Source organism: Hyaena hyaena, unplaced genomic scaffold, assembly GCF_003009895.1.
Source record: "Hyaena hyaena isolate Hyena2069 unplaced genomic scaffold, ASM300989v1 scaffold_882, whole genome shotgun sequence".
NCBI classification, from domain to species: domain Eukaryota; kingdom Metazoa; phylum Chordata; class Mammalia; order Carnivora; family Hyaenidae; genus Hyaena; species Hyaena hyaena.
In genome coordinates, this window is record NW_024081513.1 from 595477 (window position 1) to 611729 (window position 16253).

General features: G+C 36.8%; 1 protein-coding gene across 2 annotated transcripts in view; it reads left to right on the forward strand.

Moving 5' to 3' along the window:
* The window catches only part of MTMR2 (myotubularin related protein 2), a 132349-nt gene that overhangs the window by 72182 nt on the left and 43914 nt on the right, over positions 1–16253 (forward strand). For both annotated transcript variants that reach the window (XM_039220322.1, XM_039220323.1), the window contains 4 exons: positions 3661–3755; positions 3907–4017; positions 7189–7290; positions 8592–8675. In XM_039220322.1, coding sequence (XP_039076253.1) covers positions 3661–3755; positions 3907–4017; positions 7189–7290; positions 8592–8675 — 392 coding nt within the window. The remainder of the gene's footprint in view (positions 1–3660; positions 3756–3906; positions 4018–7188; positions 7291–8591; positions 8676–16253) is intronic.

Below are 16253 nucleotides of genomic sequence, written 5' to 3' on the forward strand. Positions count from 1 at the left end.
CTCTGTCTTATCAGCATTGGATGTTACATAATAACAATGGTTATCGTTATCAAAGGCCCACTGTCTCATGTAATCATCCTCACAGCAATCTTCTGAGGAAGATATTCATCCCATTTTGCAGATGAGGAAACTAAGGCATAAGGAGATTACATAGCTAGCAGGTGTTACAACTAGTCTTATGACAGTGTTTTGCTCATCTGATCCTAAAGGACATGCTATTTCCACTGTGATAAATAACCTTATAAAAGACTCTGAAGTTACCACTCCATCTCTTGTTGACTTCTGTTCCTTTAAAGGCGATGCTCTTATAGGACTTTGTCCTTGATCCATTTTCCTTTTCCCTCTTGCATGCTCTTTTTGGTTGGCCATATCTAGGTTCATAGCTCTAGCTACCATATATTTACTGATGACTCTAAAATGTGTTATTTTTAATGTGAACTTCTCTCCTAATGCATATAAACAAATGCCTGTGTGCTGGATACATGCTCTTGGGTGTCCCATAGATGTCCCTTATACTGAACATCTCCCAAACTGAAATCATCACCTTTATCCCTAACTTTACTCCTTTTCTTGTCTTCTCTCCCTCTGTTAATACTAACACCTGTTGTCCATTCACTCAAGGCAGACCTCTCAAGAAATCATCCTAGACTCCTCCTTTTTTCTGAACTCTGATATCCAGTGAGATCCAGAGGACTCAGTCTCTAAGAATTTCTTGAATTTCTCCTTTTCCCTCAACTGTCCTGAGTCATTGGAGTCATATTTACATATACTGAATTTCAGGTACCTTTGAGAAACTTCCATTGAAGGTATTATGCGGAGATATATTAGGAGCTTAAGAGAAATTTCAGTACTGGAAGTCCAGATTGTGGAATCATCAGAACATAGATATTTGTTGAAAATGAGAGAAGGGAATTAACCCAGAGAGCATATTGTGAGGAGGGAGCCAAGAACATAGCTTCGGTGAACAGCTTACAATCCTGTAGAAGAGGAACCCAGGAGGGAAATTGCCAAGTGGAGAGTGGGATACAGTGTATCACTGTAGAGAGTGAGCCAGATTGTGTATTTACCTTTGTCCAGATAAGTACTTTCTTTCTCCACTTCTGTATCTTGGGTTCAATTCTTCCTCTGCATTGAGAGCCGTCTCACTCTCTCTGCCCATCTAAAGGTTACCTGTCACTGGGGCACTACTCACATGCCTGTGTTCCTGGAACCTTTACTGATCCTCCGGCTGAATGGATTTCCCCTTCAGTGTATTACTTAGAGTATGTTTTTGTGCCTCTCTTTCTGTACAGATTACCTGCTCTCATATATTTGTATGTATTTTATATCCTTATAATGTGTATCCTCAAGGTCATTTTAGTCCACCTTGAAGAAAGTCCTTCCTCTGTGAACTCAGTGAAAATTTCAGAGGCTTAGTAAATCTAAACTCTTTTGGCACCACTAGGTAGTATTAGTATTGTAAAATTTAGAGGAATACCTAATGTATTAAATCTTCTGATTCAAAATAATCTATGTAGACTTGATTATGTGCAAAAAATATGTTTAATGTGAAGTGTAAGGCTCGAATAACCTATAATATGTTAATTCATGTAGAAAAGGCATTTGATTTTTAGTTGGTCTAATGTAAATCTGTAGTTTAATTTTTTAAAAGTTAGAGTAGTGTTAGGAACATCAGCAGAATGCTTTAAGGAGGTAACAATATCAGAGTATTGTGGCCTGGGTGTATCAGGAGTAGAGAGAACTCCAGACTACAGCCTTTCAACCCCTAACACAGGAGTCAGATCTCACTATGTTAGTGGCTTAGCTTTGCAAGACGTGATGGAAAGATTTTGAATTTGTAGTCAGAGGGAGTGTATTCAAGTCTTAACCTTAGTTACTGGTTCTGAAACATGAGGCTATTTTCTGAGCCCTGGTATTCTCATCTAAACTTTGTAGGTGTAATTATAGGTCTTATATGCAAGGTGTGTTAGGAAGGTTAAAGGAAGTACTCAGGTGAAAAATACTTTACAAACTCTGGAGTGCTAGGCCATCCATGCTGGTTGTTACTATTGTCATTTGCTCTGCAATGGTTCCTGGTCATACGCTCTCATCTACTTAATACAGACCTTGCTAAGCATAAATTCTCTTATCAGTGTGACATAGCTGCCACCAGCCTGAGGAAGAAGGATAAATGGCGCAGAACAAAGCAGAGCCTTATGTATGTATAGTACTTCCAATTTTGGAAGTACTCTCATGAATTTATTCATGATTTTAGAATACAGGGTAAGGTGTAACAAAAAACATTGGACATATCTTATAGTAGCATATAGAAAAATGAGATTGATTTTCTTGTGTGAGTAAGGAAACTGACTCTGGAAAGAATCCAGAAATGTTTTGGTAACATTGAGTAAAGCTTTTCTAGTTGAGGTAAAATTTTCTAAAGGCAAGAAAATGTATGCAAGGCAAGTTTATGTATCTTTCCTTAATGATGGGTTTATTTAATTTTAAAAGCTTTCCTCTAAATGAAGCATGCATAGGAACAGTGATTTAAAAAATGTAGCCATACTTGAACATTCCCAAGGGAACTATTTTGAAGGTTAGAAATGTTTGTTGTAAGGTCAGTCTCATTTCAGATTCCATACAAAGCATTCAGTCCTCCAAAGTGGTGAGTAAAAAGCCAAGTCAGGAGGTTGCAATACCATATTCATACGTATTTTATGTCCCTAAGTTCTCCCAGAACTCCCTTGGAAAGTTGTTGCAATTTGTTGCTGCTGGTTGTGCCTTACTTTCTTGGAATGATGAAGATATTCCTTTGTTTGCTCATTTGCTGCTATAATGACATAGCAGGGATTTATGAATATTTTAAGATATGAAAAAGCTCATAGTGGGCATTATGAACTCTACTATATTAAATATTATTTTGAGCTAGTGTTAGCAAGTTATCTTGCTTCATTAATGGATATTTAAAAAAGCATAATGCTGTATAGATTCATCATTAATCATGTCATAGAACAATGCTTGTGATTATTTCTCTACAAAGTTTGACATCAGTTGCTTGGTCAGAAATACAATATCCTCTTATTCTACTATTATTTTTCTAAGAAATTATATTTCAAATATGTTGCATGTCTCCTGCAATATTTTCCCCGTAAATATAATCAGGTCAGGAGTTTCTGATATTCGGTGTTCCAGATCTGTTTTCTGAGGAATGTTGACAAATTAGACTGACCAGAAGCACAGCAGATTGGGAAGATGATCTAGAAACTGTTACGATGACTGGTGTCTGTGGCTTGAGACATTTCCATTTGTTAACCACTATAACTATGTCCTTTCAGCCACTACTTCAACTTTCAGCCACTACTTCAACTTCCAGCCACTACTTCAACTTCCACACACACATTATCCAGCAGGGAGAGCTCTAGCCTATTCTTCTGTCTGAGGGCAGGTGTTGTCTCTGCCTCCTCAGTCCTTCCGCTTACTCTGCATCCGCTCCGGGATTTCTGGGCGGTCAGAAGCTTGGATTTGACTTCTGAGTCCTGTTTGATACACTGATTCTGTGATTTTTGAGCCCGGGTTAGAATAGCAGTGAGAATTTTATTAAATTTCACTTGTGAAAAAATGAGAGTGCAGTTTTTAAAAGTGCACAATGTATGGTAAACTGTGGACTCTTTGCTTTTGCAGCCAAAGATGTGACTTATATATGTCCGTTCACTGGTGCTGTACGAGGGACTCTGACTGTCACGAATTACAGGTTATATTTTAAAAGCATGGAACGGGTAAGACTGGTTGGACTAGATTTTTTATGTGTACCTCTATGTGTGGTTTGTAGTTTTGTCCATTTTTGATCATTTTTAATTAAAGCATTTCTAATACAGATCATTATATCAATTGCCCAGTTTTAATTGCTGTTTTCTTTCCTTCCTTTAGGATCCCCCATTTGTTTTAGATGCCTCTCTTGGTGTAATAAGTAGAGTAGAAAAAATTGGTGGTGCTTCTAGTCGAGGTGAAAATTCTTATGGACTAGAGACTGTGTGTAAGGTAAATGTTATAATATTTATGCAATTTTTTATTTGGTTTGAAAAGCTTTTGTGCTAAATGGAACTTGTGTGTAGAAGCTAGTTTCCAAACTGTCAAATAGATTTCATACTGGAACATCATCAAGAAGACAAAAACGATTTGGAGTAATAAAAGGTGCTCTCTCATGAATTAGTCTTGAATTCCTTTGGACCCAATACAAGCTACTTTGACATTGATTATTTCATGTTTAGCCTCAGAAAATCCTGAAGTAGGGATGATAGAAATGATTACCTTTAATTTACAAATCAGATGCGTAGGGGTGTGCCTTCGGAGTGGAAGAACTGGCCCTGGTGCATTCGTCATCACCTGTTATTCCAGTTCTCAGTTTTTCTGCTTCAGGAACAGTGGTGGGGAAAACTTGACATTGTAGACTTTCTCTATTTTCTTATCTAACTCCTATTCTTTTTTTTTTCTCTCACGATCGGCTGTTTTATTTTCCTCACCATATTTACCTTTGCCACAATCTCTAACTCAGAGCATTTACCTATTGTGTTTATCTATTTAAAAAAATTTTAATTCCAGTGTAGTTAACATACAGTGTTATATTAGTTTCAGATGGACAAAACAGGGATGCAGCAGTTCCATACTTTACTCAGTGCTCATGATGATAAGTGTACTCTTAATTCCCTTACCTTTTTAACTCATTCCCACCCTCCCAGCTCCCCCTGGGAACCATGTGCTTGTTCTCCACACTTAAGAGGCTTTGTTTTGGTTTGTTTCTCTCTCTCTCTCTCTCTTTTATTCATTTGTTTTGTTTCTTAAATTCTATGTATGAGTAAAATCATATGGTGTTTGTTTTTCTCTGATTGGCTTATTTCTATTAGCATTATACTCTGTAGATCCATCCAGTTTGTTGCAAATGGCAAGATTTCGTTCTTTTTTAAGGCTGAATGTATGTATACACACACACATAGACACACAACATACATACACACAGCTCTTCTTCTTTATCCATTCATCTACCAGTGGACACCTCGGGCTGCTTCCATAGTTTAGCTATTGTAAAAAATGCGTCAATAAACATAGGGGTGCATATCCATTTGAATTAGTGTTTTTGTATTCTTTGGGTAAATACTCAGTAATGCGATTATGATCTGAGGTAGTTCTACTTAAAATTTTGAGGAGCTTTCATACCTTCTTTGCTGTGGCTGCATCAGTTTGCATTCCCACCAACAGTGCATGAGGGTTCCTTTTTATCCACATCCTCACCAACACTTATTTCATGAGTTTTTTATTTTAGTCATTCTAACAGGTGTGAGGTGACATCTCATTTTTGTTTTGATCTGCATTCCCCTGAATTTCCCTGACGATGTCTAACTTGTATTTTTTAAATGCATTGATGCTTGAATGAAAGTTAGACTTTTACACTTTCATCATTCTGTTCAGTCATAGATATTTCATACCACGTGCTACTTCTTTGGTTGCTATTCTCAATATGGCCTAAGTAACACCTGTGCACATGTCATTTTTTTGTTTTTATTATTATTTTTTAACGTTTATTATTGAGAGACAGAGACAGAGCATGAGCTGGGGAGGGGCAGAGAAAGGGGGAGACACAAAATCCAAAGCAGGCTCCAGGCTCTGACCTGTCAACACAGAGCCCAACACGGGGCTCGAACTCACAAACTGCAAGATCATGACCTGAGCCGAAGTCGGACGCATCCCCGACTGAGCCACCCCGGCACCCCATCACCTGTGAACACGTCAATTCGGGATTACCTTAACTTTGCTTTGGTTCTTCTGCCAGTGCCAAAAGTGAAAGCAATTGTACCTGCATAACTTTCAAGTTACTTTCTTACTCTGCTCTTAGAAGTTTTGTAATTCTAGTAATAAAAGTAGTGACCTAATAATTATTTTTATGCTTCTCCACTGTAGTCAGAAGGGCTCTAAGAGTGAACTGGCTTTCAACCATGTGTCAGGGACATTGTCTCCTGGTCACATTTCTGTAATCTTACAGTAAATTTGTAGTGTCCCTGCTGTGGTACATGTAGATAGCTCTGTGATTGACAGAGTGATTCTCAATATCTCTACTAGTGGTAAAGATCTTTACTGAAGTAAAACAAGGTATCAGCTTAGATTTCCACACGTACTTGTTTTTAAACATGGTAGAGATAGCATCCTAGTTTTGGGCTTGATTTGTAATAAAATGTTCTGCTCGTTCATGTACTGCAAGTGCATTGTACTGCAGTGTATCTGTATTCAGTTTTACAGAATGGGGTATATTTTTAATTCTGCCAGATTAAAACACCAAGGTAAAATGGATTGTCTTGAAATTATTCTTAATCCCCAAGTTTTTCTTAGTGCAGTTAAGATGCCAGTAAACCAGAACACGAATATCTATATTCAGCCTGAGCACAGAAAACTGCTTAAGGACAAATAACAGAAAAGGGAGCCTCCTTGGTTTTTAGATCTGACTTTAGAGCCTGCATGATATCAACCAAACAATTGAGGATATATTTGCTAGGAGATGGTTAAAGAACTTGGACATGGAGTAGACAAAGAGATTTAGGCAGTGTTTGATTTTATCAGTCTAGTAGCAGGAAGCTTACAAGGATCCAATGAAAATGATTTCTGGGAAGGGATCATAAATAGGAAAATCATCACCAGGAATAATGGGAATGAAGATACTTATGAAATATAACAAGAGCTAATCAGGTTTTTAATAGGGAAATGTTGACAGAAAATGGGCTTTCACAGGGGAAGGACATATGCTGAGCTGTGTATCAGTCATAGTAAGTTTCAGATATATTATGTTTCATCTCTAGTGCCTGCATCAGAAGCTCTCTCCTTTACTGGCTTATCTTGAGTAACTAGGCAGACATAAAAATTTCTATCCTCCAAATAAAATAAAGGATGTACAAGAACTATGTGGACAAAGTTATACACATTATTAAAGAACTTTAAAAAATTGATGAGTAGACACAATAGCATAGAGATTAGAGTACCTTGTGGTTTTGAATATTTCTTTCAGTAAGGCATTGTGACTTTCCTGCCTTTAGGAGCTGTTGTCCTATTTCTGTATCCCACATTCACAGGTCTTAACATTTTACAAGATAGTTCCAAGTTACCTTGTGTGTTCATTCAAAAAAAGGTGAACAGTTATAGATGACTGGGGTCCTAATTTTTTTCTAGGATATTCGGAACTTACGGTTTGCTCATAAACCTGAAGGGCGGACAAGAAGATCCATATTTGAGAATCTAATGAAATATGCATTTCCTGTCTCTAATAACCTGGTAAGATGTTTGTTTTTTTATCTTTGGAAAGTGTGTATTATAATTTTTGTTGTACTATAAAGAAACTTGTCTAAGCTTCCTAGAAAATACATTTACGATCCTACTTTGCCATTAAACCAAATGCATAATTTAAGTTTAAGCCAATCTCTTGGAACAGTTCTTTTTTTGTAGCAAATAAGGAAGCTGGACTAGCTGATTTCTGAGGTCCTTTTCTACCCACTGACGTTCTATAATTATGTGATCTTTCCATCCAGGGCATTTCCATGATGAAAAGCTCTCTGTGGTCTTCATTAGGATTTTAAATCTTTTTTTTTTTTTTTTTTTTTTGGTTTATTTATTTATTTTGAGGGGTGAGGAAGGACAGAGAGAGGGGGAGAGAGAATCCCAAGCAGGCTCTATGCTGTCAGCACAGAGCCCAGTATGGGGCTCAGTCTCACGAACTGTGAGATCATGACCTCAGCCAAAATCAAGTCAGACGGTTGACTGACTGAGCCACATAGGCGTCCCTGAAATCTCCCTTTTTAATTAGTAGCTGAGAGTTGAGTCCAGCAATTTTAGGAGGAAAGAGTGGACAAATACTTAACTGAGCTCCTGCTGTCTGCTAGTCATGATGTTAGGCTCCCTCGTTTATATTTTAAATCCAGCTTCCACAGTAGCCCCATGGTGGGTGGCAAATATTATTTATCCCTATTTTGGAGTTGAAACCAGGATCAGGTAGGCAGTTAACTCCAGGGCACAGCTAGTAGGGAGTAATACTGGTCTTTTGACTCTCCCTTTGAATGTTTTTCATCATAGTTGTTTCTGTCATTCTATTTAAGTGATAAGATGTCTTTTTCGGTATACCGATTGTATGCCAAGAAATAATAGGTTCAGTATGTTTAGAAAATGTAGCATAAACTTCAGCTGTTTAACTGCTGACATCTTGGATGTCAAACTGATTAATTATATCAGAAGATGTCTTTTGTTATGTAAAGTCTTTCATTATTTAGAAGAAGACCTAAGCAGCTGATATCTGAAGGAAATGTGGTGATATGTTAACATTTGATAAATCTTGGTGGTGGGCCTCTGTGCTTCTCAATATGTTTGAAAAATATGAAAAAACAATATATTTTCAAAATTGTAAAACAAGAGCTAAAATAGCAATATAAAAAAATGACACCAATACAAAATATCCTCATTTGTAAATGAGTAAATGAGTAAATGAAAACTTTGGGTATGATAAGGATATGTTTCTGATTCATTACCTCCTTAAATGTCTTTTTTTGTTGTTATTGCTATTAACTCTATTTACTGTTTTGTAGCCTCTTTTTGCTTTTGAATACAAAGAAGTATTCCCTGAAAATGGGTGGAAGCTATATGACTCTCTTTTAGAGTACAGAAGACAGGTATGTACTTTTTTTCTTTCAATTTTAATGTTCTGGATTATTTTCATTACAACACAAAGCTTAAGGGTAGAAATAAACAGCTTTATATAGTTGTATGGGTTTTATTGTTTTTTTTGTTTTTTGGGTTTTTTTTTTTTAATGAAGCCTAATCCTGATTTCTTGTCTGCCTTTCAGTTTCTTTAAACTGGTTTGAGACAATGCCAGTGATCTTTTCTTGTCTAAGAGCTTACAAGTAAATCAGCTTAATTAAAAAATGTTTAATAGTGGTAAAAATTAAATGGTAAATATATTTACATTTTGATAATCTTATATGCCATTCAACATTATTCACTCATATTTTTCTTTCGGATATCCTATAATTCTAAAAAATTTTATAGTAGTTCTGCTTATACCTTAGCTCCCTATGAAGTTTTAAAAAAGTTTTAGACCTTCATAGAGGACATACTTCTACATAAAATGTTAACAAATCAAATCTGATAGTATACAAAAGAGATAATACATCATAACTAAGGTAAGTGGGTTTAATATTAGAAAACCTATTGGTGTGATTCACCACAGGAAGAGATGAAAGCAGAATTCAGTCTGGAAATCTGTGTTACAGCCTACCATCTTCCGTGTTCTTTCTCGGCACACTACTTCCCAGAGCCCTTATACTGAATATTTAAACTCTCCCTAAAATAGCCTTTGTTTTTAACTTTGCACACATTCACTGTGCTTTCTTGAGAACTTAAGTTCAGGTACAGTGATTATTTCTTTGGTAACAATCCTTGTTTCTTTGTTTCTGAATTCTAGATTTCAGATATGAAAATAAACTGTGATTTTTGTCTTTAGATCTCAGACATTTCATTTGAATTATATGCTTCCGATATACTTAAGTGTGTTTCACAAAGCAAGGAAGGATAAAAACCCATCACCCCACTAGATAACTAAAGATACCCAAATGGTTTGAAACGGAGTCTGTTGCTCAGTGCCATGTGGTCAGTAAAATCGAAAATTTCTTATTCAGTTATAAAGTCAGCAGCTTGGCAGAGTGTGAAGCAGAATACACAAGAAATGGATCAATTAAAAATCAAGAGTCTACAAGTAACATTGCAAGATATTTGCTACTTCAGAAAATCAGTGTAAGAATTAGGTGGGAAGGCAACCAGAAAATCTAACCGATGTCCTTAGAATGGTCAAATGCAGAATATTCTCAGGGAATCTGGGCAAAAATTGCCTCCTGTTCTAGGAGCATTCACCATAGAACTTAGGAAGGCAGGCAAGAGAACTGTGGCCACAGGAAAGAAATGTTATTATTAAACAGAAAAAAATAAGTTAAAGAGTAAATGAACAGTTATACCCTAATTATAAGCTTAGAAAGTGTGGCAGTCAGAACACTACGTTAAATGATATAGATGCTTTATGATCTTTGACTTTCTGGCTGAATTTTTGACTTTATTTTTCCTGCAGAGTTAAGATACTTTGTCTCTGAGTCAACGCAGCCAAATCATACTGTAAATAATATTGTATTTTTTGTAGTTAGAAGATTCAGGTGTTAGGGGCATCTGGGTGGCTCACTTGGTTAATCGTCCTACTTCGGCTCAGATCATGATCTCATGGTTCGTGGGTTCGAGCCCCACGTCGGGTTCTGTGTTGACAGCTCAGAGCCTGGAGCCTGCTTCAGATTCTGTACCTCCCTCTCTCTGACCCTCCCCTGCTCACGCTGTCTCTCTCTCTCTCAGAAATAAAAACATTTAAAAAAAATAGAAGATTCAGGTGTTAGAGTTTTGATATATATTAAATTTATTATAGGAGAAAATGAAAATGATATTTTAATATAAACCTTAAGACTAAAGATAAAGCATCAGAGTATTCCTTTTAAATTAAAAAAGATTCAAAGTGGTAATCCTTGCACTCTGCACAGATTTCAAAAGTACAAAAGGGTATATTGAAAGGTAGGTTTCCCTTCCAGGACAGCCTCTTCCCTCAGCCACCCCAGCTTCTCTCCCTTTAGGAAATCAAGTTACTGGTTGCCTGTGTATTCTGTCAGAGATCTTATGCCTACAAAGCCTGAGTATGTGTGTACGTTATTTTTTTTAGCCAGATAACAGCTTACTATGCACACTCTTCTGTACCTTTCTTTTTTATTTAATGGGTTTTGAATATCATACCATCTCAGAAATACAGACCTCCCTATTTTTTTCTTTAAAATTGAGGTATAATTCATTTTCCATAAAATTTACCACTTTAAAGTGTAATACCACTTTAAAGTGTAATAAAGTGTATTTATTTATTTATTTATTTGTTTATTTATTTATTTTAGAAAGAGAGAGAGAGAATGTGAGCAGGGGAAGAGCAGAGAGAGAGGGAGACCCAGAATCTGAAGCAGGCTCCAGGCTCTGAGCTATTAGCACAGAGCCTGACATGGGGCTTGAACCCATGGACCATGAAATCATGACCTGAGTCAAAATTCAGAGTTGGACGCTTAACCCACTGAGCCACCCAGGTGCACCTCCACTGATTTTTAGCATACGCACAGAGTTGTGCAGCTATTGCCACAAATTCCAGAGCATTTAGAAGCCTGAGTTTGAATCCTGTCTCTAGCTCTTACTTTGCCCTCACTCTTAGGTATGTGCTCTTGAATGAGTCACTCATGTCACAGTGCTTTTATTTTTTACTTGGTCATAGGAACTCATTTATAGGAATGTTTGAAGGATTATTAACATACAGGAAGGTATTTTATGAATCAAATCTATTCAAATAATTATTATTGTATTTATTACACTGTAAAGCTCTGAAAACAGAAATCATGACTGCTTAGATTCATTGTGTGCAGCTGCTAAATCATGAAAGCCACATTAATTTTGTAGACCTATACATTATAGTGCTAATCATATATTATTTTTAATGGGAGAATCTATTAATAACTGTTTAAACTTGTTATATAAGAGGATGTTCTTTAATTTACTCTTTTTTTAAAAAGTTTATTTATTTTGAGAGAGGGAGAGAGAGAGTATGAGCAGGGGAGGAGCAGAGAGAGCAGGAAAGAGAGAATCCCAAGGAGGCTCTGTGCTGTCCGTGCTGGGCCTGATGTGGGACTGGATCTCATGAATCATGAGATCATGACCTAAGCCAAAACGAAGAGTCAGACGCTTAACCAACTGAGCCAGCCAAGCACCCCTCTTTAATTTACTTTTTTTTAAATATATGTTTATTTATTTTTAAGAAAGAGAGCACACGAGCAGGGGAGGGACAGAGAGAGGGAAACAGAGGATCCGAAGCAGACTCTGTACTGACAGCAGAGAGCCTGATGTGGCTCGAACTAACAAACCAAGAGATCATGACCTGAGCTGAAGTCAGATGCTAACCGACCAAGCCACCAAATTTATTTTTAAAAAAAGTTTTATTTATTTGTTTTGAAAGATCATGAGTTGGGGACGGGAGAGAGAGAAGGAGAGAGAGAATCCCAAGCAGGCTTTGTGCTGCCAGTGCAGAGCCCAATGCAGGGCTCATCCTCTCAAACTGCAAGATCATGACCCGAACCTAAACCAAGAGTTGGACACTTAACCAGTTGAGCCACCGAGGTGCCCCTAATTTACTCTTGGTGCATGTAGTGATTATACAGAGGACCCTTGAAATTTGTGGATAAGGTCCAGAAAAATCATCAAGTTGCTAAAAAAGTAGAAATCAGTATTAAAGAAATAAACATGGTCTTCTGCAGAAATATTCAGTCATAAGTTAGATGTGTTGCTTGACAAATTTGGAAGACATTCAAGTCCCGTCAAGGAAAACAGAATTTATCCTCAGACCTGGAATATATATCACTAAGGAAAGCTATAATCCAGTTAATTTGGTTGTAACTTGACTCTGACAAATGGATACATTAACTGAAGGACAGTGGTTTGTAGGGAGAATATAAAAATGTAAGCCAAAATCAATTCTTGTTGATATGTCTTTAATACTGTCTACGAAGGGTGTATGCTGACTAGCCAACTCCACTTTTTGGTTTGGAAGGGAATTCCTTTAATGAAGATAGGTGTGTCAGCTTATCTAAAAATGAGGCAGACTGATAGCCATAAATGTAATGTAACGTAATAATGGTAAGTCGGTGGTTCAGCCCCCACTCTGCCAATTTCCTGAAGAATATTACCCACTGGTAACAGTAGTTCTCCCTGGGAGTGATTTTTTTTAAGGATGTGAGAAGGGATTGAAAGATGGGAGTACCTATCTGGGTTGGGCGTGGAGCATTAGGATCTCAGGTGATGCTTTTTGATGATCCAACCCTCTTAGCTCTCACTCCCTATTTTCTAAGAAAACTTCAAAAACCAGTTTTGTTTCTAATGAAAGCTTCCTCTTGGTTCATTGATTTATTCTTTAATATATTCCTTCCTTCCTTCACTTATCATCCACCCATCCATCAAGTTTATATAGTACTACTGTATACTAGTGGCTAATTCTATGAAACAGGAAAATACAATCCTGGCTTCCGAAGAGCATATATTTAGTGGAGGATTCAAAAAGTAAACTAACAACTAAAGTATAAAGTGATGAATACAGTGACTGACTTATAAAGCAGGTACTCCACTGAGAGAATATGAGGCCATCTGGGAACGAAAAGTATTTGGTATAGGCTGGACTAGAGTCTGGAGTGGCAAGAGATCAGTGTGGAGAAAATGGGAGTATGAAGGGCTTTGCTAAGTCCCATGAAGGAATTTCTTTTAAAGTTTTATTGGGAAATAATTAACATACATCACTGTACAAGTTTAAAGCATGATGATTTGGAGGCACCTGGGTGGCTCAGTCAGTTAAGCGTCCAACTTCGGCTCATGTCATGATATCACAGTCCTGGGTTCAAGCCCCGCGTTGGGCTCTGTGCTGGCAGCTCAGAGCCTGGAGCCTGTTTCAGATTCTGTCTCTCTTTCTCTCTCTGCCGCTCCCCCACTCATACTCTGTCTCTCTCTGTCTCAAAAATAAATAAACTATAAAAAATTTTTTAAAAAGCATGATGATTTGATTTACATATATTGTGACATGATTACCAGAATAGGTTCAGCCAACATCCATCTTCTCATATAGACAGAATTAAAAAAAAAGAAAGAAAAAAATTTTTTTTCTTATGAGGAGAACACATAGGATTTACTCTCAGCAACTTTCCTTGTATATCATACAGCACAGTGTTAGCTATAGTCATCATGTTGTGCATCACTTCCCTCGTACTTATCTCCCTTGTAATGGAAGTTTGTACCTTTTTACCACTTGACCATTTTCCTACAGTTTCCCTTCCCCCACCCTGTAACCCTAGAAACCACAAGTCTGTTCTCTTTTTCTGTCCTTTTCTATGAGTTTTTTTTTTTTTTTTTAACATTCCACATGTAAGGGATATCATATAGTATTTATTTTTTTCTGTTTGACTTATTTCACTTAACATGATACCCTCAAGGTCCTTCTGTGTTGCTGCAAATGGTAAAATTTCCTTGCTTTTTATGGCTGAATAATATTCCATTGTATAAGTATACCACAACTTCTTTATCCATTTATCCACCAGTAGACACTTAGGTTGTTTCTATGTCTTGGCTATTTTAAATACTGCTGCTATGAGCATGGGGGGTGCAGGTATCTTTTTGAGTTACTGTTTTTATTTTCTTTGGATATATTCCCAGAAGTGGAATTGCTGGATCCTCTCATAGTTCTGCTTTTTATTTTTTGAACATTATCCCATACTATTTTCCATAGTGGCTGAGGCACTTTACAATCCTACCAATAGGGTTTTCTTTCTTCACAACCACACCAGCATTTGCTGTCTTGTGTTTTTGTTTTTGTTTTTCTGGATAATGGCCACTCTGACAGATTATAGGTGATAGATTATTGTGGCTTTAATTTGCATTTACCTGATGATTATATTGAGAATCTTTTCATGTTTCTGTTTGCCTTTCATATATGTATATATTTGAAGAAGTGTTCTTGCAAGTCCTTTGACCATTAAAAACATTTTTTTAATTTGCATATAGATGACATACAGTGTTACATCAGTTTCAGGTGTACAATGTAGCAATTTGGTATGTTGCATGAGTTCTTTATATGTTTTGGATATGAACCCCTTGTCAGGTACACAGTTTGCAGATATTTTTCTCATATTATAGGTTGTCTTTTCACTTTATTCATGATTTCTTTTGCTGTGCAAAAACATTTAAGTTTGATGTAGTCCCACTTGTTTTTTGTTTATGATGCTTTTGGTGTCCTATCCAAAAAATAGTTGCTAAGATCCGTGTCAAGGACCCCTATTCCTATACTTTCATGGTTTCAGGAATTACATTTAAGTCTAATCCATTTTAAGTTAATTTTTGTGAGTGATGTAATACATGGGTCCAGTTTCATTCTTTTACATGTGAATATCAAATTATGCTGGCACCATTGATTGAAGAGATTGTCTCTGCTCCACTGAGTTCTTTGCTTCCTTGTCAAATATTAGTCAACTATCTATGTGTGAGTTTATTTCTAGGCTCTTGATTCTGTTCCATTAATGTATTTGTCTGTTTTAATGTGAATCTGTTTTGATGACAGTGGCTTTATAGTATAGCTCGAAATTAGGAAGTGTAACAGCTCTGGCTTTGTCCTTTCTCATGATTTCTTTGGCAATTCAGGGTCTTTTGTGAGTGTTTTTTGACTTCCATAATAAATGCCATTGGAATCTTGGTGGGGATTACATTGACTCTATAGGTTGCTTTTGATAGTGTTGACATTCTTCTAATCATTGAACACAGGATACCTTTCCACTTATTTGCATCTTCAATTTTTTTGTCATTGTCTTGTAGTTTTCAGAGTAGAAATATTTTATCTCCTTGAGTTAAATTTATTCCTAAATATTTTATTGTTTTTGATGTTATTGTAAATGAGATTGATTTGTTTATTGTTTTATCAGAAGATTCGTTCTTAGCATATAGAAACACTACTGATTTTTGTATGTTAATTTTGTATCTTGCAACTTCACTGAATTTATTGATTAGATCTAACAGTTTCTAGTCTTGGGTTTTTCTCCTTTGAGAGATTTTTTAAAATGTTTGTTTATTTTGAGAGAGAGAGTGTGAGCAGGAGTAGGGGCAGAGAGAGAGAGAGCCCAAGAAGGCTCTACATTGTCAGCATAGAGCCCGATGCAGGGTTCGAACCCACAAACCGTGAGATCATGACCTGAGCCGAAGTCTGATGCTTAACCACCTGAGCTACCTAGGTGCCCCTCCATCTCTTTATTTCAGCTCAGGTCATGATCTCACGGTTTGTGGGTTCAAGCCCTGCCTCGGGCTCTGTGCTGACAGCTAGCTCAGAGCCTGGAACCTGTTTCAGATTCTGTATCTCCCTCTCTCTCTGACCCTCCCCTGCTCACGCTCGCTCTCTCTTGCTCTCTCTTTCAGAAATAAATAAAACTTTTACAAAATTGTAATAAAGAGATGGATGCTCAACCAACAGAGCCCCAGACGCCCCTCCATTGAAAGATTTTTGACTATTTTTGACTACCGATTCATTTTCCTTACTAGTAATTGGTCTAGTCAGAGTATCTGTTTCTTCTTGAAACAGAATGTGTACTCTGCTATTGTTAGATAGAGT